Source organism: Nothobranchius furzeri, chromosome 10 (genome assembly GCF_043380555.1).
Source record: "Nothobranchius furzeri strain GRZ-AD chromosome 10, NfurGRZ-RIMD1, whole genome shotgun sequence".
NCBI classification, from domain to species: Eukaryota; Metazoa; Chordata; class Actinopteri; order Cyprinodontiformes; family Nothobranchiidae; genus Nothobranchius; species Nothobranchius furzeri.
The window spans coordinates 44,324,589-44,351,725 of record NC_091750.1 but is presented as its reverse complement, the minus strand read 5'-3'; the positions used below and the strand labels follow the sequence as shown (position 1 = coordinate 44,351,725).

The 27,137-nt window shown below is 44.5% G+C and overlaps 1 protein-coding gene across 8 annotated transcripts in view; it reads right to left on the bottom strand.

Moving 5' to 3' along the window:
- Positions 1-27,137, bottom strand: part of LOC107386345 (BBX high mobility group box domain containing) — a 34,021-nt gene that overhangs the window by 1,276 nt on the left and 5,608 nt on the right. The window contains exons 1-14 of one of the 8 annotated variants that reach the window (XM_015960669.3): positions 22,597-22,734; positions 21,483-21,559; positions 18,074-18,245; positions 17,742-17,999; positions 15,360-15,561; positions 15,219-15,286; positions 15,047-15,121; positions 13,752-13,832; positions 13,343-13,408; positions 4,307-5,093; positions 4,095-4,227; positions 3,586-3,755; positions 2,881-3,075; positions 900-1,092 (exon numbers count right to left, since the gene is read on the bottom strand). In XM_015960669.3, coding sequence (XP_015816155.1) covers positions 900-1,092; positions 2,881-3,075; positions 3,586-3,755; positions 4,095-4,227; positions 4,307-5,093; positions 13,343-13,408; positions 13,752-13,832; positions 15,047-15,121; positions 15,219-15,286; positions 15,360-15,561; positions 17,742-17,999; positions 18,074-18,232 — 2,387 coding nt within the window. In that variant the 5' untranslated portion in view covers positions 18,233-18,245; positions 21,483-21,559; positions 22,597-22,734. The other 7 variants (XM_015960670.3, XM_015960671.3, XM_054730496.2 and 4 more) reach the window with 7 other exon arrangements.

Here is a 27,137-nt window from a genome sequence, read left to right as displayed (position 1 = left end):
ACAGTATTGAAAAAAACTAAATAGTATACAACTAGCATCTTACTGTATTACTGCTGTATTATACTGCCTCAGAACCACCCTCTTATTGCAACAACTCTGAATCTTTTTAACCAACAGCAATAACTTTTAGTAGTGTTGCCGTGTTTTACGCGTGAGCTGTCCTCATGCTAAAAGTGTGACTTGTTGCATAGGTGACCTGCTCACTGACACAAGAAGACAGCAAATGGGTTTTACTAATTCAAAGATACTTTATTAATCCCAGAGGGAAATAATAACACCTCCACATTGCTGACAAAGCTCCTCTTTGGCTAGTCGTCCACGGTACATCAGCGGCTTTTTCTGCTTCTTTTAAGTGACCTGTGATTGTTATCGCTAATGGGAGTTAACTTTAGCGAAGGTGCATTCAAGACCAGGAATAATATTGGATTATTTGTTATTGTTGCCAAGTCACTCAAGGAATGAGAACTGAGCAAACAGCATGACGGGAACATTTAGGAGCGTTATGTTTTGTTTAAATGTAGTTTATGTTTATTTATTTGGCAGACGCTTTGATCCAAAGCGACATACAATTGTGAATCTATAGGGCATGTTGTGGTCATGTTTATTTATAAAACACCAGTCATCTAGATACAGGGATCTCAAAATGACACATCTGCACACATCTGGTTAATTCAGGACCCAATTCAATTCAGTTCAGTTGTAACTAAATTGGTCGATAGTGAAATGAGTGGAAACCGGACTGGATTGAATTCTAACTTCTATGCAGCCCTGCCTCCTGAGCAGCACAGCATGAAGGGCGACCGTGGGAAGGAAACCTCCAGCAGAACCAGAAAGAAATCGGCTGTTAAGTCTGTCGAAAACAGCTGATCTGAACCCTACAAGACAACGGGTCTCCTTACCGGTGAACGTTCTCCATGGCTGCTACCTCAGCAAGGGCAGCCAAGCTGAAGAAAGCAGGTAGCTCTTGTGGAACGGTGCTCCTCTCAGCCTCCTCCTCTCTGGAACTACTGCAGCACCTCGTTTCATTGCATAAAGGTTGTTGGGTTAATGGCTTCTTATCCTGGTCCTGGTTGGGGTCCCTAATTTTGTCTTCTGTAGAAAATAAAACCCAAAACAAACTAAATAACTTTTGCATTTACTGAGATGTTTCATCACACAGCCCCAAGCAGTCACTTCTGTTTAGTTAAAGAGACAATGTGTAGTTTTTACCATTTTTCTCTGGAAATTTACATGAACATGTTGTTGAAAATGAATTAAATGATGCCTAGCTTTGTAACATATATCCATAAAGCCAAGATGGGTGAGTCTGTGACTGCTAACCTGACATTATGATGCGCTAACGTCACTGGCTTTCCTAATCCGAGAGCTTCCTCATCTAGTTTCTATCGACGGCTAATGCAGGAAACGGGTAGAAGAATATTTTCACATTTAGCCTGCATGCAAAGAAAGTTTCTCAGTGAACTTGGCCTTTAACGTTTTAGCCTGGCATTGGCATGGCGACGCTGCCATTCGAATAACCCTAACCCTCTGAGAATCCTAACAATGGGCGCTGAGCAGCGTGTCAAACCAGTGTTGTTTTAGGTGGGCTTCTTACTTCTAGTCTTAGTCTTGATGACGAAAATGTATTTTAGTCTTTTTCAGTTTTAGTCGACAGAGATTTTTGATTTTAGCTGCCCCAGATTTTGTCCAGTAAAACTATAACCCCCAGACTGGGATTTTATTTTTTTCACTTGACTGATTACAGCAGTAGCTCAGGAGGTAGAGCGGGTTGTCCAGTAAGCAGAAGGTTGCAGGTTCGATCCCGGCTCCGACCTTGAGCAAGACACTTGACCTGCCTTGCCTGCTGGTGGTAGTCTGAGGGCCTGTGCTCGGCAGCCTCACCTCTGTCAGTGCGCCCCAGGGCAGCTCATCATCACCAGCGTGTGAATGGATGAATGATACACTGTAGTGTAAAGCGCTTTGGAGTCCTCCGACTCTGAAAGGCGCTATACAAGCGTGGATCATTTATCATAATCTCTACAGTGTATACAATTTATTGATACAGATCCGGGTATTACTCAGCAGATTTTCACTAAATAAATAAACTACACTGTTATAACACCTATAATTCTACTGTTACTAGTAAAACGTTTTATTTTAAATAGATACAATGAAAAGAACATTCAGTTATCAGTAGTGATGCTTTCATATGTGAACTTACATTTAAACTAGTACTATTTCATTTCAGACCTTCAGCCTGCAGCAAACCCAAAACACTAACTAAATGGTTACGTTTGTGCTGGACTTCTGATGCGGGTGGAGGACCAACTTCCCTCAGCCGCCGAGGCTGGTCCGCTGAGCAGAGGACAGACGCCAGCAGCGCTGATCCTTTTAACAATGTGAGACGCGCAGAAATGAGCAGAGTTTTCGTCTAGCCTCGGCTCGTCAGCGAAAACTCCCGCAAGGCTCGTCGTGTTTTAGTCACCAAAGAGCTATTCTTCATTTTTGTTATGAGAAAAAGGGACGTAAACGAAATCAGTTTGCCATCATCACACTGCGACGCTCAGTTTCTCATAAACAACAAAGATGGCGTCTGAAGTGGAGTTCGCTGTGGCTCTTTCCTCTGTTCTAAACGACTTGGACACGTCTTTAAAACTACAAGAAGACACACTAAAAGCCGTTCTTCTAAAGAAAGATGTTTGCAACCGTCGCCATCTTTGACTAAAGCTCCACGCGATACAGTCGTCATTCCCACCGTTTTCTGGTTGGCTATTTTTGAACTGGCTAGTCCCGCCCCTCATAGTGCTGCCTGCGTCTGAGTATCCAGACTCGTCCTCTGTGTAGAACGGACGGTTTTAATATATAAAGAACACTAATGTGGACCCAGTGGTGAGGACTAACCTTCAGCTGGAGACACGCTGCCATCGGCCGTGCGAACCAAATGTGTGATCTTGGTCCTTCTGGCCTTCCTCTTCTGGCTACCAACCAGCATCTCCATACTAGTGGTGCCCTGGACATCTGGAAACATCAGAGCGACGGCAGCACGTGATCTGTCTTTTGAAGCTGAATCCAGTGTAGTGAAGTCACTCTGAACCACTACAGAAGCACAGTGTTAAAACCAGTATCACCAGTAGCTCAACAACATGTTGGCTCCATAATCATTTGTGTCCTCATTTCTAAAAAAAAATAAATAAAAAAAGGTCAATTATTTGAAAAAACAAACAAAGTAAATAAATATAAATCAGTGTTTAAAATAAATAAAACTGATATAATTTTGTATTTTGCTCCAAATGTTCTCTGTAAAATCAGTATTTGACTCCAGATTTCAAGAGAAACAGCCGGAGAGTGGTTGTAGCTTCTCTGTTTTGGAAGCAGATTCATTCCAGGACAGAACGCAGACTAGTCGGTTCTACCAGCGAATCAATTAATCAGTAGGAACCAAGTCCTTCCACATGTAGAGCTGTCATGTATGTTAGTGTGTTACTGCGAGGACTGGTCCTGGCGCTGGTCTTGAATTATGATTTTCTTTAGCGTTCTCAGAGAAATGTGTTGCAGTCTGGTGTTTAACGAAGAAACCTGCAGCTGAGTATAGAGTAGAAGACGGACCTTTGTTTGGCTGCACTCCTTTAGCAGATTTAGTGGTGTCCTCTTGATGAGTGGAGCCGTCTGTCCTCCTTTTCTTAGCGACGGCTGTCCCCTTCTTATCAAAAGTTAAAGGGCTGAACTGCGGCAGGCTGTTAAACTTCCTTTCAAACTCCTCCTCTAATTTCCCTAGGCTGGAAAATACCATTAGGAGTTAGGAACAGTGACCGTACCATTAGGTGGTGTGTGTGTGTGTGTGCGTGCGTGTGTGTATGTGTGTATGCGTGTGTGTGAGTGGTTCCCAGATAAATGTGACGTTTGACAACACTAATCTGGTTAAACTGCATGAAGGTGGCACTAAATTAATGATTTATTTAACATTAACACAAAACATTCTAAGTTTTTCTGAGACTTCTGTTGTTCTCTGCAGATTTTAAACAATTTCTATTTTCCAGACGGACAAAAACACAACTACGGGTGCGTGCGCGCGCGCGTGTGTGTGTGTCAGCCCAATGAGACGACAGATGACTGACCCCTGTGAAGACTCATCTTTGGACTTGGATTTTTTCAGCTTCTTGGGATTATTGGGTCCGATCGGTGAGACCACACAGCTGTCATGACTCCAGTTAGCATCGTGATCAAACGCTCGGAAAGCACCTCTTTTACCTGCAAACAAGAGTTAGAAGAATTAAAAAGTCCGGTAACACTTCGAGGACGTGCTGAGTGGAGTAAACCCTTTAGGTACCTCGATCGATGTTGGCTCTGAGCGAGGTCAGCATCCCCTCGGACACCAGAGTTTTATACAAGGCGCCTTTACAGCTGCGCTCTGATTTTCTGGAGCCGCGGTTCTCTGTGTTCCCTTCAGAGGCTGGGTCACCTGGCCTCTCCTTCACCTCCTCCAACTGAGGGAGCTCTGGTACATAGCCCTGGAGGTCTGTGCTTATATCTGCTGTTTCCTCATCTGCCTTGAGGTTAATATCAGGAATGCCATCTTTCATCTCCACATCAGAGGAGCCATGCAGCCCACTGCCATCATCTAACGCTTCTTTCTCTTTGACAAACGTCTTTACTTTGGCGTTACTTTTCTTTTTGAGCAGACTTAACCTTCCACCAGCGAGACTGGTGTGGGTCATGATCTTGGGCTTGCCCTCCGAGTCCACCCAGGCTCCTCTGGCCACCGCATCAATGGTACTAAAGACACTGTCCACGCCGGACTCTGGCCCGTCACACTTCTTGCTGATCCTCGTTGTCGCATCACTGTCGTTTGTCTTGACCTCTTCTGTTTTCTTGTTCTTCTTTTTGACACATGTACTTTGGCAGCTGTTGTGTGGGGGAATGGCATCAGTGGAGGTAGAAGTGACAAAAGGAAGAGAAGGAGAAAGTGCTGATGTGTGAGTGGAAGCAGGATAGTGGTCAGTGTGTGTGCTCTCCTCTTTAATCTGTGGGGGCTTCATGGTGGAGGCTGACGAGGAGCTGTCCTCTGGTTCAGACACTGCTGTGTCCATTTTTCCAGCTTCAGATGCTAAACACATCTTATGGAACCCAAAAACAAAAGACGAGGTTAGAAACTAATCACAAAACATGTAAACAATTATTGTCGTCCCCCCCCCCCCCCCCCCCCAACACCCACCCACACACACACACACACACACACACACACACACACACACACACACACACACACACACCTAAAGCCCTTATCCACCTGTACTATGAATCTAGAACAAACTGCCAGTTTCTATTCATGAGTTGAATCCTAACCCTTTGGGTTAGCTTGGGCTATCCTGGCTCATCCCTTTAGTTCCCTTTCAGTCGATTCACTCGGTACAACCAAGCCCCCACAATGCGGCTCAAAAATTGAGGCCAACCCGGAAGTACCAAAAATTGCAGTTCCACCCTCATCCACTGGGGGCTGGTGTCAGAAGCGAGCAAATCCTCATTGACTCCCATGTTAAAAATACCAATTTCACAGCAGAAATAAACATGTTTACAGCCTGGTACCAAAACATGTTTTTGGTTTAAATGATCTAGTTTACACTCATGACAACTCTGAGGAGGGTGAATTTTTTTCTCACTCTACTGTTTAAGTGTATTAAAAGCCTAAAATTCTGTATAATTAATGAGCATCCGACCCACGTGACCACAGTGCTAGCTCCGTGGAAAGGCCTCAGTAGAGCCTCGGTCTGGCTTGGAAACTGTTCCAGGATTTAGAGTCTCTGTGTTTGTGTATTCTTTTTTGGATATTATTTGTGCAATTGTTGGACAAAATGACCTGCTGTGGCATTAATTGCACTAATAGAGCGTCCAAGGAGTCTCCACTTCATTTTTTCGGTAAGTAAAATTATATTTATGTATTTTAGGTCACTGCCGAGCTGAGCTTAGATTTTAACATGTACTGTTTAACCATGAAATTTAAATGTAATAGGGTAAAACCCCAGTGCATTTAACATAATGCTGCATTTTAGAAAATGGGTTGAAATATAACATGTTGATGGAGCTGGGTTCCGACTATCGGCTTGTGGAGCTCTCGGGAGACCGATATTTTCCACCCGTTCTCCCCTCCCTGTAGCTCGGCGCATCACTGTCTGATCGCGGCTTCTGTCTGCTGCGCGAGCTGTCGGCTTTCAGCAGCTTTCGGGAGACCTCCGTGTTCCACCCGGTTTTACCCAGCGGTCAGCCCAGCATATCTCTGACTCAGAAGCTCTGGAGTTGTGCGCAGTTAACTCCGGTTGTAGCTAGGTTGCTACCTCTGTTAGCTTAGCTCCCACCTCCGCGTTAGCTTGTAGCTAGTTCGACCGGGTGTCGTCAGTTGATCCCAGCCTTACAGCCCCACCCTCAGCTCCACCTCTCTTCCCTTTTGTGGAATTGCCTGGGCTTGACAGAACCTGTGACACGGTCAAAATGGCGGTGGTGGCCACCTCCCATTTTAGCACAAAAACTTATTATTGGAGTCTATGGAAACCCATTGCCCAATATTTATATGTCGATGGGTACAACGAAGGTACTATGGGACTTCCTACCCTCGTGTGGCCTGGCTGAAGTCATATTTAATCATGCCTGTAAAGGCAAATGAGCGTGGTGCTGGGTGGTGGCCCCGCCCTCCACCTACAAGTTCCCAGTGTCACCAGCATTTTTCAGTTCTTATGCTCTTCACCTTGCTGATAACACGCGAGTACAAATAAACTATTGTTAGCTATGCTATTGAAAGGTTAGCTTAACCGCTCGCTGGTGTTGATTCGGCTGCCTTCTGGTCAGTGTTCGCTCACTGAGCGCTACCTTTTCGTGGCTGTTTTAGCTTTCTGCCTCCATGCTATTTTGCCCTTGCCGCTCCGCTCTGTGTCTCGCCATGAGCACCGTGGACTCAGCTAGGTGAAAGTCTGCCTCGCACCCCTGTCCTCAGGACTGTGGGTTTTTTTCTCCATGAGAAGCACCTGCACGAAGCCTGCCATGTCTGCATGTGGGTTCTTCATGCCAACAGGGCGCTCTCGGACCCGGAGGTGTGCAATTTCTGTTGCCAGCTCCATTGTCCCACGCTCAATCGGCATGTGAACTTCTTCCAAAGTGTCCTGGGGGACACTGCGGGTTTGCAGCAGGACCTCATGCTCTCCGAGTCAGCTCCTGCGCTTTGCACGGTTCCGATGCGGGCGGTCTAGTGATCGAGTTCCCCGTTGCTAGCTGGGCAGATCACATTGAGGTGACAGACAGGCAGATCAAATCCAACCTGGAGATTTCCCAGTTCTCTCCTCCGGCGGAGAACGAGTAGGCCATTTTCATTCGCTTATCCGGAGTCGGGTCGCAGGGGCAGTAGCGTAAGTCGAGAGGCCCAGACTTCCCTCTCCCCAGCCACTTGGGCCAGCTCCTCCGGGGAAATCCCAAGGCGTTCCCTGGCCAGGTCTGCTCCGACAGCTTCTGGCGTTTTAAAAAAGTATCCCAGGGGCACGGTAAGGGTCGGAGATGTTTAGTCTATTTAATTTCTGACTATATAAAAAGATTTCTTCGGTTTCAAAGTGTGAAGTAAACTCCGGCGGAGTAAAATCCAAGCCGATCCCGTTCATTTTGTTTACCTTTGTTGCCTGCCAACATGGCGTCTACTCTCTGAGAGTCAAGTGACGTCCAGAGCTCTATAAGTGGAAAGTATTTTGGAGTTGTGTAAGAGCAGGTCCGTGGTTCCTTTGCAGTACTCCATTGTGGAAATTTACAGGAACTAGTGGACAAGGGTTCATCCTTCTCCACACTGAAGGTCTACCTGGTGGCCATTTCTGCTTGCCATGAGTCTTCTAACAGGGTTTCCCTGTGAGATTTCAGATTCTTGAAGGGAATTCACAAGCTGAGGCTTGTTAGACTTTCTGCCCAGAAGGGACAGAAAGGGACCTCGTTTTGGTTCTAGAGGCCCTCTGTGGTCTTCGTTTGAGCCAGTTGAGTCGGTCAACATGAGGTTCCTGTCTTATAAGACAGCCCTGCTCTTAGCCCTGGCATGGGCTAAGTCAGGTCTAGGGTTACTCTGTGTCCAAACGCTGCATATATGCCCAAGGTCATCCCGCTGACCTACGGTTCCATGACCGTAGAGCTTTCGGCTTTTTAATCGTCCTCCTTTAGCCTCCCAAGAGTAGAGTAGGTTACATTGTCTGTGCCCGGTTCGTGCTCTACAGGTTTTTGTGAACTCCGATTTTCCAACTGTCAGACCAGCGGTTTGTGTGTTTTGCCAAACCCTCCAGCTTTGTTTCCCTGTGTTAAAGGGTTACTGTCTCTCAGCAGGACCAAGAGGTCAGAGCGCACTCTACTAGAGGTTTGGCTACTTCAAAAGGTGCTGTTTTTAGGGTGCTTCATTTAATGACATTTGCTCAGCTGCTAGCTGGGCAGCACACCACACTTTTTTTAGGGATTATACCGTTTGGATTTCATGGCCCCTTGGGTGGCTCATGAAGTTTTTTCTGCTTGGTCTGAGTTGCTATCTTAGATGGTGTTGTTGGCCCAGGTTTGATAGCTGCTAGTGGGGCGTACCGAGTGAAACGACTGAAAGAGAACGTTAGGTTATGCATATAACCACTGTTCCCTGAAGGAGAGGAACGAGGTACAACACAGAGCTGCCCCCTTCACAGCCTAACTCGGTGAATAGCAGCTATCAAACTGAAAAACGCCAGTGATGTACCTCGTTCTTCTCCTTCAGGGAACAGTGGTTGTATACATAACCTAACATTATGCTGCTATAGAGTGAGACTGCTGGAGGACACATGGCCCACATCTCTTCACTCTGCTGAATTTAAGCTCTTTTTTCTCTATATTTGTCATTTCTGTTGATGCTGCCATTAACTTTGTTCTTTGTTTTAGAAAGGCTGACCCGTTCCTGTCCTTCTGGGGTTGTCTCCGTCTCACCCTAGTCAGCCCCTCCTGGTCCTGGTTTCCTCCGGACCAAAGGGAGTTTTCCTTTCCACTGTGGCTCTCTACCACTCTGCTCAGAAAGGGGATTCCACTGAAGTGAAGCAGGTTCCTAATGACTTTTGTCTTCATTCACATTCACTTGGAGAAGGGTGCTACTAACCCCTGATCTACCGAATCGGACTGAAGTAAACCAACGTAACTGGGTCTGAATCTGGATGTAATTGACTTTGTAAAGAATTAATTTGTTATTTATTGGATCTGAATTAGGCTAGCAGCCTTTTAAAATAATGACTTTTATTGCGAAATGCTTCCATACAGGAGAAGTCCACAGGCTTCTGAGAGCCTTCAGGGCAGACGACACTGCAGCATTAGCAACAGAAAGCCAGAGGCAACCTGTCCTGACACATAAGAGAAGCTTAACAACAGTAAGAAAATATCTGGACACTTCAGTACCACCAGAGGTACTCGGTCTCTCTGGCACGGCATTCCTCAATCCTCACAAACAAGCCCCCATCACAGTCACGTGACAGTGGCATCTCACTTCTCAACAGTCGGTTTAGTCGGTTTGAGACACAAAAGAAAAAGCCGACACAGAAGACAACCTCCCCCCATGGGAACAAGCCCTATGTGCCAAAAGGTTGCAGGACCTGCTAACATACCTGGCCTACCTCTGAAGGGCTGTGCTGAGGAGCTCAAGGATGTCCTCACGGACATCTTCAACATCTCCCTAGACTAGTGGATTTACATGCAGGAAGAAAAAACGAATTCTTGGATTAGTCCAACTACATACACTTTAGTCCAACTAACATGGAACTCAACTGGCTTAATACTAGTCCAGCTAAGATACCCAGATAACGCGGTTAGTAGGGATGCACAGTTAACCAGGTAACTGCCATAAAGGTGAGGCCACTGCTGCAGCTCACAACTCCCAATGGGGATGGGTCAAATGCTGAAATGTATTTCACCTCTGTGTGATGATGACTAATGGGACTTTAACTTTAACTGGTGTCACATCCTTCAACTGGGCTTGAATGTAATGTAGAAGCAGTTGAGTCAATAATGACAGCAGAACAGCTAACACTAGCATTCACGAGTCAGGTCAAGAACACACACTCCCCCCTCACTGACGGTTCAGCCAGACCACACCTACACCTGGGAAACAGGAAGTAAACTCCCCCAGCAACTGCTACAATATATTTTGTGCCACTATAGGGCGCGAGAGCGTCACTATTAAAATATGTTGTCTCAAAAATCACAGATGGAGAGGTGAGCTCGTCACTCTGACGTAAGCAACACATTTACGCAAAGATGAAGCGGTCGAGAAAGAGCACAGTGTGGGAGCATTTTATCCTGTGTAGTGAAGAGAATGAGCCCCACATCGGCACACGCAGTCTGGCATGGAAATGAAGCCACACAGCAAAATGAACCGAGACCAGCAACAGCTCAGTCTGCCATGACGCTCCTGCTTGATGAGAACTGTTTTGTATCTGCCTACCAAAACTAGTTTGTTTAATGCACACAGCAGCGCCGTGTATTTCACGCCAGATGGCCGGCTGCACACCAGGTTCTGACGGACATTTCAGCTCTCATCACACTCTCACGCCACTTTGTTTATGAATATTGTAACGAGTGTGGGGCTTTGTTTGTGTGTCAGAATTATATCTGAAGAATAGATGGAAAGCACGTTTGTATTTGCAATAAAAGCTGCGCTCATTAAGTTTTTTAATAAGACGCTCCTAAAGGTATCTGTCCCCATCAATCCCTGTGCAGTCTGTGGTGATCTGAGCTCCAGCTCTAACGGAGAGAAGCTCCTGGAGCGCTTCTGCGCTAAAGTTTGCTGTCTCAGCTGACTTTGTTAAAAAAGCTAAACTTACGGCCTGAGTTAACTTTGTTTTTCGATACAGCTGCCGGCCGGAGCTCGAAATTTAACTCCCTACGTCATCGTGACAACGAGCTCTGTTGCGCCAAGGTGCAATCGACTTTCATGAGAGAATTTCTACAATATTATTACCAAGTGAGGCGGGACGAAGGCAGCAAAATTTGCGCAACGTCATGCCGGAATGGCGCGTTTATAAGATACACTGTTAGGGTAATATTACGCCGCTTTGCCAGCACAGCGTGTCTAGTAAAACGGGATTATGAGTGGCTGGTAGAGCAGAACATTATTCCCTCCCATGACTAGGGGACAAAATACAGATTTGGCAAAATATTGCGATATTTCAACTCACGAACGAGTACCAGTACGCTTTTTCCCTAAACCGTTTTTTTAACCACTACCGCACAAGTCCATTAGGGGGCACTACTCATGAGAATGAGCTAAAAACACCTGGCGAAGAAGAACACCAGGGACAATAAGGTGGAGTTGCGCAGAGGGGAAAGAAAAGTATTAAAAGATTCACCAGCAAGTCCGAAAGCTTGGGCTCACTTTGGATTAGTTGTGTGGATGGAACCAAGCTGGGTGACGACTAGACAGCGTGCAAGAACTGCCTCACAAAGGTACGTTACAAACATTCACAGAAAAGGCTGAAAAGTCCAGCGTTACTTTTTAGTTCTACTGAAGCTACGCTGATAGCACATGCCTTCTCCGTGTACACCTATCTGTAAAACCTTGTTTATGCTTCTGAAGAAGTCTGTCAATGCGTGTGCGCCCGCCTGTCCTTTGTGGAGCTGACGCAGAAGCATAAACTAGCCTTTAGTCTCTTTGCCTGTACAGCACTGTTGAGAACGACAGAGTCTGCTTTATGATGCACATCCTTGAACCCAGATATAGCATACCAAGCCGGACATTTCACTGACTAAACAATTCCTGCCATGTACAAATAGACCAGGGCTAAAAGAGAGAACTTGTGGCTGTCTGCGGAAAGAAACATTTGTTTTTTATGGTTTCTTTACTACAGAAACGTCTGCCCGCAACTTTTTATTTTACACACTTAACCACAACACGTTTTTTTCCCATTGAAAGTAATTTTTTGCTCAACGTTGCACAGAAATGGTGTCACCGTAAGGCACTTAACTTTGTTTTTACACTGATTCTGAATGTTAGACATTTAAAAGCAGTTGATATCTACTTACTGTATTTTAATCATTTTCGGGCAAAATAAAGTTAAACAGTTATACATATTGTAGGCTAACTTATGCAGCAGTATCGCTGTATCGTGATAATATCATATTGTGAGGTACCCCAAGGTTCCCAAAGCTACCCATGATCATTTCAGTTTGCATACAGATTAAACGGGTCCGTAGAGGATGCCATTTCTGATGCTCTCCATCCAGCCCTCACCCACCCTTGTGGATGAATGTTGTTCTTAGATTTTAGTTTAGCATTCAGCATAACCATCTGTCAGCAGCTCATACAAAAACTTCTCTCTTCAACTGGGTACAGGACTTTCTTAAAAGTGATGTCACAAAATGTGCGCATCAGCAATAACACTCCAAGACTATCGGACTGAGCACGGGGCCCCCCACAGGGGTGTGTGCTCAGCCCGTGGCTCTTCACCCTGATGACCCATGCCTGTGTACCAGCTTCATCCACACTGACAGGTTAGTGGATCATACAACCGTGGTTGGTCTCATTACCAGCAATGATTCAACAAACTACAGGAATGAGGTGAGCCAGTCTGGTTCTGTGGTGTACAAACAACTTCCTGAACATGGACAAAACCAAGATTGTGACTGATTTCAGGAGAGGTCACTCACAGCACCCCCCACTGACCATTGGAAGTGCAGCTGTAGAGAGTGAGGAACACCAAGTTCCTGGGGATGCACATCTCGAAGGACCTTTCCTGGCCTGAAGACACCACATCACTGGCCATGAAAGCTCAGAACCACCTCTACTTCCTCTCTAACCTGAGGACTGCATGCGTTCGAGGAACAATTGAACATCCGCACCATCTGCATCTATTTGTGATGTGGAGGCTGCCTCCAAGAGGAAATGGTCTGTATTTGATTTTAGCACCTTCTAGAGTCCTGGAACACCCCCCCCCCCCCCCCCCAAAAGGTGCGTTACAGCACAATCAGTCATTCACACCCTGAAGGAAGTCCATGCAACACATAGTGGATGTCGCTAGCAAAGTAAATGATGCCCCTCTGCCCTCCCTCAAGGACATTTTGCACACCCACAGAGTCCTCCCACCCGTTAAACTCCCAATTCTGCCTCCTTCCCCAAGGAAAAAGATACCGGAGCCTCAGGGCCCACTACACAAGACTTCCCAACATCTTCACCCACCAAGTGGTTGAGATGCTGAGTGCTCTCCACTCTTCATAAAAAAACATTTGATTTGATAGAAATAGACCAGCTATAAGTTAACTGACATTTATAAGCACACACACACCAACACAGGAGAATGGCGTTTTGTTCATTTTAATAATTTTGTATTTTTTTTTCTTACAATAAGAAGCTTACCTCAGCAAGCTGGAAGAGAGCAGACTGTCTGCAGGGTTTTCCTTCAGGAGCAGCTGTCAGCAGAGGCTGTGAAAACATGACATGCTTTGTCACGTACTGTATTGTGTCTTTTTATAATAACTCTGCTTCATCGTCAGCTGGTGATTCAAAGAAATACTTATAAAGCCAAGAATGTTTACAAATGGCATTTTAAAAGTGTTCAAGTAAACGGGGGGGCTTACTGAAGGCAGCTATAACCAATGTTTATGGTGGAGACTAAATCCGTTCTGGTAAACCAAAATCAGAATTCCTAATCATAATATAGGTATTTAAACATCATCAATACAGAACTGAAGTTATTCAGGGTGAAACTGGTCCCATTCACATTACTCAACCCGGACAGCATTTATGAGGCGGCGCCGATTCTTACCTCCTCCAAAGGGGAAAGCACAGACTGGACCCTGCTTTCAGAATGATCAGGCACTCTGTTAGGAATTGGCCGAGAGTGAATCTGCAGAAGGAAAAAGAGCCGATTATGTCTTCATCGTGCTACTCGTGACCAGTGATGACCTCCCAAAGTCCAGGGCTCAGGCTCACTTTACACTGGCTGTATTGGTGCATCTAACTTCACTCCGAGCCCATTCATGCTCATTATTAAGTAATTAATGATGGTTAAACTGGTTATGCTGGTTCTGCTTTTAACAGGAGTCTGCCTAGATGGGCAGCTTTATCAAACAGTACTGTTTAAATTTGTTATTTCCATTTATTTTTGTAAATCTGACAAAAGTAATCATTTTAAGTACAGGGTATCTGCAGATTTAAGGGAGCCAAATTTAAGACTTTTTAAGACCTTTTTTAAGGCCACTTTGACCAAATTTAAGCTATTTTAAAAATTAAATTTAAGCGATAATTTCCAGCTATTGCCTGGAACCTGTGCTAACCACGTCGCGAACATGGGATTAGCCATCCAGTTACCATTAAACTTGCCCTTCCCCATGGCGCAAGCTCCCACTAGCTTAACCAGCTAATGTGCTTATCTAGAAAAATAGCCCCCTTTCACAACCAACTGACTGCGTACGGTTCCGCTTACGCCATCGTCATGCACAAAAAATGCTGAACACTAACTAGAAATTCACGAAATTTTTATAGAAATAAAAGAATCTTGTTTATTGGGTCTTTGGTAATTTAAGACCTCTGGAAACTGGATTTAAGGATTATTTGTCATTTTTAAGGACTTTTAAGGCCTTAAATTAGGAAATGCTGGGGCGACGGTGGCACAGGAGTTAAGTGCTCGCCCCGTAATCGGAAGGTTGCTGGTTCGAGTCCTGCTCAGTCTGTCGCTGTCGTTGTGTCCTTGGGCAAGACACTTAACCCACGTTGCCTGCTGGTGGTGGTCGGAGGGACCGGTGGCGCCAGTGCTCGGCAGCCTCGCCTCTGTCAGTGCGCCCCAGGGCAGCTGTGGCTACATCGTAGCTCATCACCATCAGTGTGTGAATGTGTGTGTGAATGGGTGAATGACTGATTGTGTTGTAAAGCGCCTTGGGGGGTTCCAGGACTCTAGAAGGCGCTATATCAAATACAGGCCATTTACCATTTACCATTTAAGACTTTTTAAGGACCCGCGGATAGCCTGTAAGTAGACATTTTGGCTCAGCACATCACCTGGAGGGACAGACTCTACAACTATCTGAGACAGAAAAGACAGAAAGATGGACATGAACACACCTCTTCCTTTTCCTCTGGAAAGACGTTTGCCTCGTCGACTACTTCTGGTAAACTGGGTTTAGTGCTTGAAGGGATCTGGAGTAAACAAGTGAAAATCACTGGGGTGAGTTAGGCCAAAAGGAAAAAAAAAGGTGTTAAAATTGTTAACCAAACGGTTAAAACACAAGCATACCTCTCTGTTAGTGAGGGCATGTTCACCAGCTAACAGCAGCATGCTCAGGCCTCCCATCTTCGTAGGGTCTGATGGTAATGGACATAGGTTACTACAGCCATCAGCCACCATCACACCAGTACACATCGTTAGTACACACACCTGCCATGGCAAAGTTTAACTGGGGCAAACTGTCGGTTTCTGGCACTTTCTTAGCAGTAGAATCCTGGAGTGAGCTGCAGGTGAAGGACCAAACCTTTTTGCGGGGACTACCAACAGACTGGCAGGAAGAGTTCTTCACTGGTTTGCTTATTGTGGGACACCACTTGTAGCCTGGGTTTGCCTTCATGAAGGCGTCCTTGTACTAGAAGAGCATCCACAATTAGATTTGAATTAAAAGTTTATTTCATTACTTATTAAACACATTGTACAATAATACAAAATACTGGTGAGTAAATAAAAGAATCAAAAATCAAGAAATGTTTTCTTCCTATTAGAACTGAACTAATGGACTTTGATTCTCTTTGGTTTATTCTTTCAGTCCTTCACTGATCTAAACACTGAAAAAGTACAATAAACTGATAAATGCGGGGTGTCCAAATTCTTGCAGGACATTTGCAGCCTTTGGCAGGATGTTTTCAACCCTGGACTGCGAGCCAAGCGTAGTTAAATGCTGTCCTGCAAGCTGAGAAACACCTTTTAAAATGTTTATGTTCAGTTGTTTATGTGTAAACCCTAAAAAAGGCAGATAAACAAAATAGTTTAAACATGTAAAAAGTTAAAGCTGCAATGGCAAATTTAGAAATTAGCGTAATGGGCTCGACACACGGGAGGCGACAAACGACCATGATCAGCGAAATTTGTCGCTGTCGCTTTTATTGCCTGTCACACGGGAGGCGATCCGCGGCAGCGGCCAGCGGCAAAGCCCTCTACGCGTTCTGTTCCATGGCGAAATCGAAACTTCCGTTGTTTTGATTGGCTGTGTCAGGTTGGAGGGAATTAAGGTTATTTAAGCGGTTCCGAGTTAATAAAGTGGTAGATATGATGGTTCACAAGGTGCTGCTAGAGTTATGTGAAATCTTACTTGTGATTTTACTATATAAAACATAATAATAATCAACTTCTCCATGTTTGCTCGGAGATGTGCGGAGCATCCTGCCCGCTCATTGGTCATTGAACGAAACCTCCGTTGATTGGTCCTCGTCCGAGCGACAGCGATGAAAAGTTGAAAATGTTTCAACTTTCTGGGATCGCGTCGCTGGGTCGTCCGTGCACGACACGTGCACGAGCGCAAACTTTCACACGCACGTTTTTCGCGTTTCGCTTGGTAGGAGGGAGACCCGCGATTATCGCTTTGTCGCGCATGTCTCATTGAAAATGAATGGAGGAGAGGCGATGTCGCCTCCCGTGTGTCGAGCCCATAAAACATTGTTTTCGTGCCTTTTAAAGTGACAGCGTGTATTTTTCCTGGCGGTAGGGGACAGTTAGCGTTTATCATTGTTTGATTTTGAACGATTCCGATTCCAGTTCCTCGTTTCGATTGCGGTTCCTATCGATTCCCGATTCTGATTCTTTCAAGACATGACATGTTTTACATGAGCTAGCTAACCACAGGTCCTACTTGATGAAATAATCTTAACTTCAACATGAATTTTAATTCTATGAACAATAACATCACCTTCATTTAGACAAAAACATGTTTTGGAGACAAAAAGAAAAAGACTTGCAGCACAACCAGCGTGTTTGTTTCTGACCACAACCAAAGTCTGGAAGAAGCCTCTGGGATGAGAGGCTAAATGTCTCCAACGTATCCAGAAACGTCCAGCTGTTTCAGCTAAAACTCTCAGGATGATCATGTCCAGGATGACTGAGAACTACACCTCCATGCTGCAGCAGCGTTCAGTCAGAACAGGAAGTGAAACTTAAACGTAGCTGCTGTCAGTAACAATCTAACAGATTTTAAACATTAAAACTCAACAGAAACAGTTCAGAAAGGAACTTAAAATGTCCACAACTTTGTGTGTGATTTATTATTATTATTATTATTATTATTATTATTATTATTATTATTTATTGTGGCAGAAGCTGGTGTGGTCCACCACAGAGAAGCTGCATCTAGCATGATGACCTTAATTATTCTACAGGTTATTGTTCAGCCTTCTGACGCTCTCTCTCTCTTTCACTCTCACACACACACACACACACACACACACACACACACACACACACACACACACACGAGTGTTGGTGAGCGGCTGCGTCTGACTGCTGACGCTCCGTGTGTGTTTTTATTTCTGCAGTGAGACAAACTCACCTCACACCATCCAGAGTTTGCTCTTTAAAGCTTCTATTAAATCCACCGTGTTGACGACATTTAACACATTTCCTCTACACTGCAGGAGTTAAAGTTAATTAAAAACTGACTCAACTCTAACTCTAACAATGGTTTTGTTTCACCTGATGTTTGGTTCAGATGCAGAAACGTAAAATTTAGATTTTTCCATCCTTACTTTGCCACCATGGACAGTCAGTGTGTAGTTTTACCTCCTTGGCCATATCCGTGTATTTTTGCTTTTCTTTGGGCTCCAGCACCGCCCACCAGTCAGCCAGGATTTTGGTGGCCCCGCGGTTATCAAGACGAGGGTGTTCCTGCCGCACCAGCGAACGGTGGCGTTTGCAAAAGAGGAGGAAGGCATTCATTGGTCGGCGTGCTCGGTGTTCACTGGAGTCTTCCTCAGCATCCTCTGTTGTGCTTGCAGTCTGAACCTGCGAGTCCTGGTCCTGACTACACAGGACTGGCTGCTGATTAGAAAGTTTATGTCACCAAACATTTAAAGTACAGCTCGAGTTTAAAAATGCCACATGACTGAACTCACTTTAGTCAGCTGTTCTTCATCATCTTCTTCCTCTTCTTCAGAGAAATCCACTGTCTTTTTAGATAGAAGAGGGTGCCACTGCAGACATTTGCGTTTGGGCCGCTTGCCAGTGACCTCCCCACCACCAGGTGGCTCCTTGTTCTTTCTCCCACTCTTCATGGTACTACCGTACCTAAGACACAAAACAAGTTCTTTAGCTCTTTGTTTGGTCCTAAACTACAATTCTTAAAGGAGAAATCAATGACATCTGATTTGAATGACGAAGCACGTCTGATGTCTGATTTAATCTGAAAGATAACGTTCACAGAGCTGTATTTCCCCTTTTTAGGGGTTTTGAAAGAAATATTCTCAAATAAGCAACAAGAATGAACTTGTATCAATAAAATGAAGGTTTTCTAGAGAAGCCAGTAACCAGAGTCATTACCCACAATACGATTTTGTTTTTCCTGTGTCCTCAGTCCCTCTAGTTCTGGACGTCTGTGCGTATCTGTGCTTTAACCAAGTTTATTATCCATAAAAAAATAAAGTCTCTTTTCTTTCCTATGAAGACGACATTCAGGTCTACGCTCAGCAGATTCATGGCCACTGTTATTTCTGTAATAACTCCTGTGTGATTGTCTTATAAACACACACACACACACACACACACACACACACACACACACACACACACACACACAGACCCATGTATGTGCATGTGCAGTCAACACCCACACGCACACTCACTCGTGCATGCACATAAATACACTCATGCATGCATACACATACACACACACCCAAATGCACTTGCACACTTGTGCATTGCACACACACATGCATTCATGCACATGCATGCAAACACACATGCACAAACACACACACCCACAAACACAGTTATTTTGGACCTAGTGCTCTTTCCGGATCAATGAACAGTAGCGTCGATGACCAAAAATGACCACTGTCAGCATTTTTTACAAAACATAATTTTTAGGAATCTAACTTTAACTTCTAAAAGTTCCCATCTGAATCAGCAACAGTACTAATCCCCACCACTAGCAGGCGCTGAATTCATCAGTCTGATCATTCTGAGCTGCAGCTTAAACTAGAACAGCTAAAACGGAGTCAGAGTGTTGTTTAGAACAGCTGATTAGTTCATAATAATAATGATAGTTAAGGGCTGAGCTGCTGTATAATTCATGTGGTTTCAGAACAGGAATGTACTGATCTAGACACCAGCACCAGGTATCGGACCAATATTGCACATGTGTACTTGTACTCATAATTGTTCCGACACTAGATCGTGATGCAGAAGGAAACAGAAACAACCTGCAGCAAACTCTGGGGAAGCAGGAGATGAAGTGAGAAGAGTAACGGTGTGGCAGCACACGCATCAGTCCTGAGCATCACGGTTCAGATGTTGTGCACACGTATGAGCAATGCACACATCCCAATAAAACACCAAAGAAAAACACCTAGCTTAGCCCCAGAACAACATACCACCCCCCCCCCCCCCCATTAGTTGTCACACACACAGGTGTGTGTGCGAAATTTATTCTCTGCATTTGACCCATCCCCTGGGGGAGCGGTGAGCTGCAAACAAGCCGCGCTCGGGAACTATTTGGTGGTTTAACCCCCCAATCCAACCCCTTAGTGCTGAGTGTCAAGCAGGGAGACATTGGGTCCCATTTTTTCAAAGTCTTTAGTATGACCCGACCAGGAATCTAACCCTGATCTCCCAGTCTCAGGGCGGACACTCTACCACTACGCCACTGAGAAAGTCTCCAGTAATCCAGCATGCTGGATATCAGAGATCTGACGGGTCGGTTCTTATCAGATGTGTCGATCCGTGGCAGCAGAGTGATGACAGGTGCGCGTCTGACAAGCAGTTATGTCATTTAATGTTTAATTAGAAACAGGGCTTCACGATATTAGGAAAACCTGCGATATACGATAACAGTGATTAATAATGTGATGACGATTTTACTTGCGACAAATAAAAACTTAACTCAGGAACAAAAATGATCAAAAACAAAGAAATAAAAAAAATGACAACAAACAATTCATAAAAATGAGAAAAGCTAAAGATGTGAGGAAAGGGAAAACGAAAATGAACAAGAAAAGGCAATCAGAGAATCCCGGGAAAAGCAGAATCAGCAGAAAGCGCAGAACAAAGCTAACTTAGGTGTTTGCTAATGCTAACCATCAAAATTAAGTGCTGTCCGCCTCAGGGGTGGGCCTCCAACCTATGAGAACCCACCCAATTGGCCTGATGGGTGAAAAGCTCTGTTTTGTTAGAAAACGTCACGTTTCCATTTGATTGACAGAATGTGTAGCAAACATCTGAGCTGACCATTCATTGCGATATTTATCTGTTCTTTGTGATATGCATACTACGCATGCTGATATCGCGATAACGATATATTTGCAATATATTGTGCAGCCCTAATTAGAAACATCTTATAGCAGCCACAGTAAATTTCCCACACTCAGCTGTGATTTCTTCACATTTCAATTTTAGTATTGTTGCTGTTGGGAGTTTTTATTTAGTTCAGTAGTTTTATTTTTCAGTTCCAAATCAATGAAGTTACCAATCACTCTTTGTTTTTTTATTTTGCTTTACAACCCTTTCTGGGGTTGATCAGACTTCCTGTTTGACATGCATCTTCTAGGACTAGATGAAAAAGACAGAATCTTCTTGCCCTTTCAGCTTTTCCATTCTGGCTCCATCTAACCCTCTCCTCTCCTCATCAACCAGCAGCTTCCTGTCATCTTTCACCACATCCATACTTTTTTTGGTCGTCCTCCTGGTTAGCTCCAGTCTCAGCATCCTTCTACTGGTATACTTTCTATTCCTTCTCTCTACAGGTCCAAACCATCTCAGCCTCTGGTCTGACCTCCAGAACATGTGCTGTCCCTCTGATGTACTCTGACCTGAATGAAAAAAAAAAAACTACAAAAATGTGACTTAGTGCTTTATAGTGCTGATATAACAGGTCCTGTTCTGATAAGCTGAGACCTTAGAGCTGGGGTCACCGACTCCAGCCCTCGAGGGTCACCATCCAACAAGAAGAGGTTGTTTTCTAATTCCCACACCTGATTTAACCCGAGTGATTAGCAGGCTTCTCCACAAGTGTGTTAGATTTTCAAAAATACGTGTTGTAATTTTGTACCAAAGTGTAATTTGGGTCTACAGCCTTTATTAGACCTTGCATCTTGTAACGAGTGTTATTGGTGGAGCCATGATGAGACAGCGGTGTCCTAGGGCTGATCTACTCTACATTAGACCTTCTCATCTGTGTGTGTTTGGTGCTCTGAGCTTCATGGCTCTGATGAAAGAAAAATGAATGAATGAATGAATGAATGAATGAATGATTAACAACTAGAAGCTGCTGCCTGTGTTGATGGACTGAGTGGAAAATTGGATACTTACTGAGGAACAAAACTATGGAAATGCTGAATGAGATGAGGATGAATCTGCCACAGCTCCTGTCATACAGAGACGGTGACCTAAAAAACACAAGAAAGGCTCTCAGTCAGGAGGTCCACTCTCAGCGGTCCGGCCATGCAGGATGCCGCAGAGCCTCATGCCTGGGACCGTGCAGCACGTCCAGAGGGAGAGTAGGCCGAGCAGCTCCGGACGGTCCCAGCCACACCAGAACCATCCAGCTGGCGCAAAGGTTGAGTTGAGTCCAGGAGAAGCGCAGATGTCCTGATAGACAGCTGCGGTTCGGACTGTAGTCTCGTGCTGTTGAGCTTCTCACCAACTATAACGGTTACCGGGTGCTTACCGACCCAAACACCACCGTAATGTCCCCAAACATATTCTATCTCAGCGCTAAAAGTCAGCGTGAACTCCGGCAAGGCTGCCGAACCAAACAAGAGTCCATCTTGCTTCGGTTCGGATGAGAAACCCAAAGTAACGGAGAGGATTTGCCTGCTGTCAAACTCCCCCGGTAGGATGACGTCTCCTGCTCCGAGGCAACAAACACACCCGGTGCTAAATTAAAGTGGGCATCTTCTGAGCTGGCAGGGTGAAATCAGGGAGCAGCGAGCCGGAGCGAAGCGTGTTTGTCTGATTCTGAGAATAAAGTAGCTAGTTAGCCTGCTAGCTCAGCTGCTGCTGCTAAAGAGGCGGTCAGCGCGTGAGATGGTCGCTGAGGCAAAACTAGCTGTTTACCACTCACTAGCACTAACTAACCCAGGAACATAACTAGTGCGGGAAGCCTCATCTGCGGCTTTTAACAGTTCGTTTGCGGGTCTACGATGCGGACAGGAAGGGGGTGGGGGACCTGAAACAGTTGCTTTCACGTTTATTTTAATGCGTTATAAGGAACCTGGAGCGTGTTACAGCAGCGCCGCTACAGACGCCGTCGTGTGTTTTCCTGTCCTGCTTACCGGCGACAGGTCGAGGAAACCCAAACTAAGTCCGAGGGGAGAACCAGCAGGCGGACACCATGTCCACAGCGACTCTCATCTTGTGGCCGAGGAGCGAGCGGGTTTTCACGGGTTTCTGACTCGGACCATCCCGTTCTGGGTCAACATACCTCTGGTACCGGTCTCATGAACCCGTGCACGTCCCTCATCATGGATCCGTCTACCGTCTTTAACTTATTAGCACATGATAACTGTTCAGCACTTGCTGTACTAAGCAAAACTCCGTCAAGTTGCACACGTTACTACGCAGTAGTACCGGAAACGGAGCAAAATCCCATCAAATTAAAACACGTTTAATTTCAACCGATAGGGAGCCTAAGTCACTTCCGCATCATGGGCTCCCGGAAGAACAATAAATAAATAAAATGAATGCAAGTCAACGGGGCTAAAAGAGCTATTTTCTAATCAGCTTTACCTTACGCCCTGGATCGCATACAGGTGCTGGCCAGTAAATTAGAATATCATCAAAAGGTTGAAAATATTTCAGTAATTCCATTCAAAACGTGAAACTTGTACATTATATTCATGCAATGCACACAGACCAATGTATTTCCGATGTTTATTACGTTTAATTTTGATATTTATAGGTGACAACCAATGAAAACATCAAATCTGGTATCTCAGAAAATTAGAATATTCTAAAGGCCAATGAAAAAATGTTTGTTTCTCTAATGTTGGCCAACTGAAAAGAATGAACATGAAAAGAATGTGCATGTATAGCACTCAATACTTAGTCGGGGCTCCTTTTGCCTCAATAACTGCAGTAATGCGGCGTGGCATGGACTCGATCAGTCTGTGGCACTGCTCAGGTGTTATGAGAGCCCAGGTTGCTCTGATAGTCGTCTTCAGCTCCTCTGCATTGTTGGGTCTAGCGTATTGCATCCTCCGCTTCACAATACCCCATAGATTTTCTATGGGGTTAAGGTCAGGCGAGTTTGCTGGCCAATCAAGGACAGGGATACCATGGTCCTTGAACCAGGTGCTGGTGGTTTTGGCACTGTGTGCAGGTGCCAAGTCCTGTTGAAAGGTGAAGTCTGCATCCCCATAAAGTTGGTCAGCAGCAGGAAGCATGAAGTGCTCTAAAACTTCCTGGTAGACGGCTGCATTGACCCTGGACCTCAGGAAACAGAGTGGGCCAACACCGGCAGATGACATGGCACCCCACACCATCACTGACGGTGGAAACTTTACACTGGACCTCATGCAACGTGGATTCTGTGCTTCTCCGCTCTTCCTCCAGACTCTGGGTCCTTGATTTCCAAAGGAAATGCAGAACTTGCTTTCATCAGAAAACATAACTTTGGACCACTCAGCATCAGTCCAGTCCTTTTTGTCCTTGGCCCAGACGAGACGCTTCTTGCGCTGTTTCTTGTTCAAGAGTGGCTTGACACACGGAATGCGACACCTGAATCCCATGTCTTTCATGAGTCTCCTCGTGGTGGTTCTTGAAGCGCTGACTCCAGCTGCAGTCCACTCTTTGTGGATCTCCCCCACATTTTTGAATGGGTTTGTCGTCACAATTCTCTGCAGGGTGCGGTTATCCCTAGAGCTTGTACACTTTTTTCTACCACATTTTTTCCGTCCCTTCGCCTGTCTGTTAATGTGCTTGGACACAGAGCTCTGCGAACAGCCAGCTTCTTTAGCAATCACCTTTTGTGTCTTGCCCTCCTTGTGCAAGGTGTCAATGATTGTCTTTTGGACAGCTGTTAAGTCAGAAGTCTTCCCCATGATTGTGGTGCCTTCAAAACAAGACTGAGGGACCTTTTAAAGGCCTTTGCAGGTGTTTTGAGTAAATCAGCTGATTAGAGTGGCAGCAGGTGTCTTCTATATTCAGCCTTTTCAGAATATTCTAATTTTTTGAGATACCAAATTTGGAGTTTTCATTAGTTGTCACTTATGAATATCAAATTTAAATGTAATGAACATTGGAAATACATTGGTCTGTGTGCATTGCATGAATATAATGTACAAGTTTCACGTTTTGAATGGAATTACTGAAATATTTTCAACCTTTTGATGATATTCTAATTTACTGGCCAGCACCTGTATATGTTGTACTTCAATTTAAATGAAAACTGATTATGGGTGTTTCGACCACGCCTGTCATGTACTTTGACATTTATCAGCTTGTAATTAGCATGACTACAAATCAAACATCGGCACGTCGCATATATTACGCCACCACATTATCTCCTCTTCCCTAGCATAGCTGCTACTTACCAAATGGCCATATGTATGGTGATTCTTTCCTCCTGAAAGATGGATTTCAAGTTCACTGAACTTATAGCCATTTCCCTCTGTTTTTCTCCGTGTTTGGTTCGATGACGTCACTTTCACGAAGCACATATATAGTCCTGGACTTATTTTCACACAAAACCCTAACCCTAACCCACACTGCTAACCTCATGAACGAACCACCACCATTCAGATTGGTGAATCTCTCCATCCCCAGTATTCATAGGTAGTTTCTGCTTGTTATGCAGCAATGGACAGTTACAGTACAGTGGTGTGAAAAACTATTTGCCCCCTTCCTGATTTCTTATTCTTTTGCATGTTTGTCACACAAAATGTTTCTGATCAAACACATTTAACCATTAGTCAAAGATAACACAAGTAAACACAAAATGCAGTTTTGAAATGATGGTTTTTATTATTTAGGGAGAGAACAAAATCCAAACCTACATTGCCCTGTGTGAAAAAGTAATTGCCCCCTGAACCTAATAACTGGTTGGGCTGCCCTTAGCAGCAATAACTGCAATCAAGCGTTTGTGATAACTTGCTACGAGTCATTTACAGCGCCCTGGAGGAATTTTGGCCCACTCATTTTTGCAGAATTGTTGTAATTCAGCTTTATTTGAGGGTTTTCTAGAATGAACCACCTTTTTAAGGTCATGCCATAGCATCTCAATAGGATTCTGGTCAGGACTTTGACTAGGCCACTCCAAAGTCTTCATTTTGTTGTTCTTCAGCCATTCAGAGGTGGATTTGCTGGTGCGTTTTGGGTCATTGTCCTGCTGCAGCACCCAAGATCGCTTCAGCTTTAGTTGACGAACAGATGGCCGGACATTCTCCTTCAGGATGCTTTGGAAGACAGTAGAATTCATGGTTCCATTTATCACAGCAAGTCTTCCAGTTCCTGAAGCAGCAAAACAACCCCAGACCATCACACTACCACCACCATATTTTACTGTTGGTATGATGTTCTTTGTCTGAAATGCTGTGTTACTTCTACGCCAGATGTAATGGGACATTTGCCTTCCAAAATGTTCAACTTTTGTCGCATCAGTCCACAAGGTATTTTCCCAAAAGTCTAGGAAATCATTGAGATGTTTCTTAGCAAAATTGAGACGAGCCCTAATGTTCTTTTTGCTTAACAGTGGTTTGCGTCTTGGAAATCTGCTGTGCAGGCCATTTTTGCCCAGTCTCTTTCTTATGGTGGAATCGTGAACACTGACCTTAATTGAGGCAAGTGAGGCCTGCAGTTCTTTAGAAGTTGTTCTGGGGTCTTTTGTGACCTCTCGGATGAGTTGTCTCTGCACTCTTGGGGTAATTTTGGTCGGCCGCCCACTCCTGGGAAGGTTCACCACATTTCCATGTCATTGCCATTCGTGGATAATGGCTCTCACTGTGGTTCGCTGGAGCCCCAAAGCTTTAGAAACGGCTTCATAACCTTTTCCAGACCGATAGATCTCAATTACTTTTGCTCTCATTTGTTCTTGAATTTCTTTGGATCTTCGCATGATGTCTAGCTTTTGAGGTGCTTTTGTTCTACTTCTCTGTGTCAGGCAGCTCATATTTAAGTGATTTCTTGATTGAAACAGGTGCGGCAGTAATCAGGCTTGGGGGTGGCTACAGAAATTGAACTCAGGTGTGAAACACCACAGTTGGGTTATTTTTTTTAACAAGGGGGGCAATTACTTTTTCACACAGGGCAATGTAGGTTTGGATTTTGTTCTCTCCCTAAATAATAAAAACCATCATTTCAAAACTGCATTTTGTGTTTACTCGTGTTATCTTTGACTAATGGTTAAATGTGTTTGATGATCAGAAACATTTTGTGTGACAAACATGCAAAAGAATAAGAAATCAGGAAGAGGGCAAATAGTTTTTCACACCACTGTAAGCTTGACTCCCATATTCCAGTCAGAATTGACAAAGCTCGTCAGATGAGAAGCGAAACGTCTTCAAGAAACTAAAGTCCAGTCGCCTTCAATCGAACACCTTTGGATATTATAAGAAGACCACTTCCGGGGTCTCATCATTTTTGGAAGTCACCGGTATCAGCTTGACAAAGCTGTTTACATGCAGATGCAATTGGTTTCCGACCGCATTATTTGGATGCCTCAACAAGACGAGCGCGTTTACATAAAAAAAAAAAAAACTCTGTATATTTAGGGCAATAAGTTGGTTTTCTGATGTGCATGTAAATCAATATTTATATCATCGGTGGGACTTGACTAAAAAAAATGATCAAATAAATCAGAGGCTTTGTAATTAATCAAATTGTAATCATTCAAGACAATTTGCCCCCAAGTTCTTTTTCAAAATAAAATATGACGTTAGTGCGTCAGAGATGACATACCCACACTTTAACGAGTAAATTTGTGTAATCACAAGGTCTATTTAATTACTTTGGTCTCATTATAAAGGT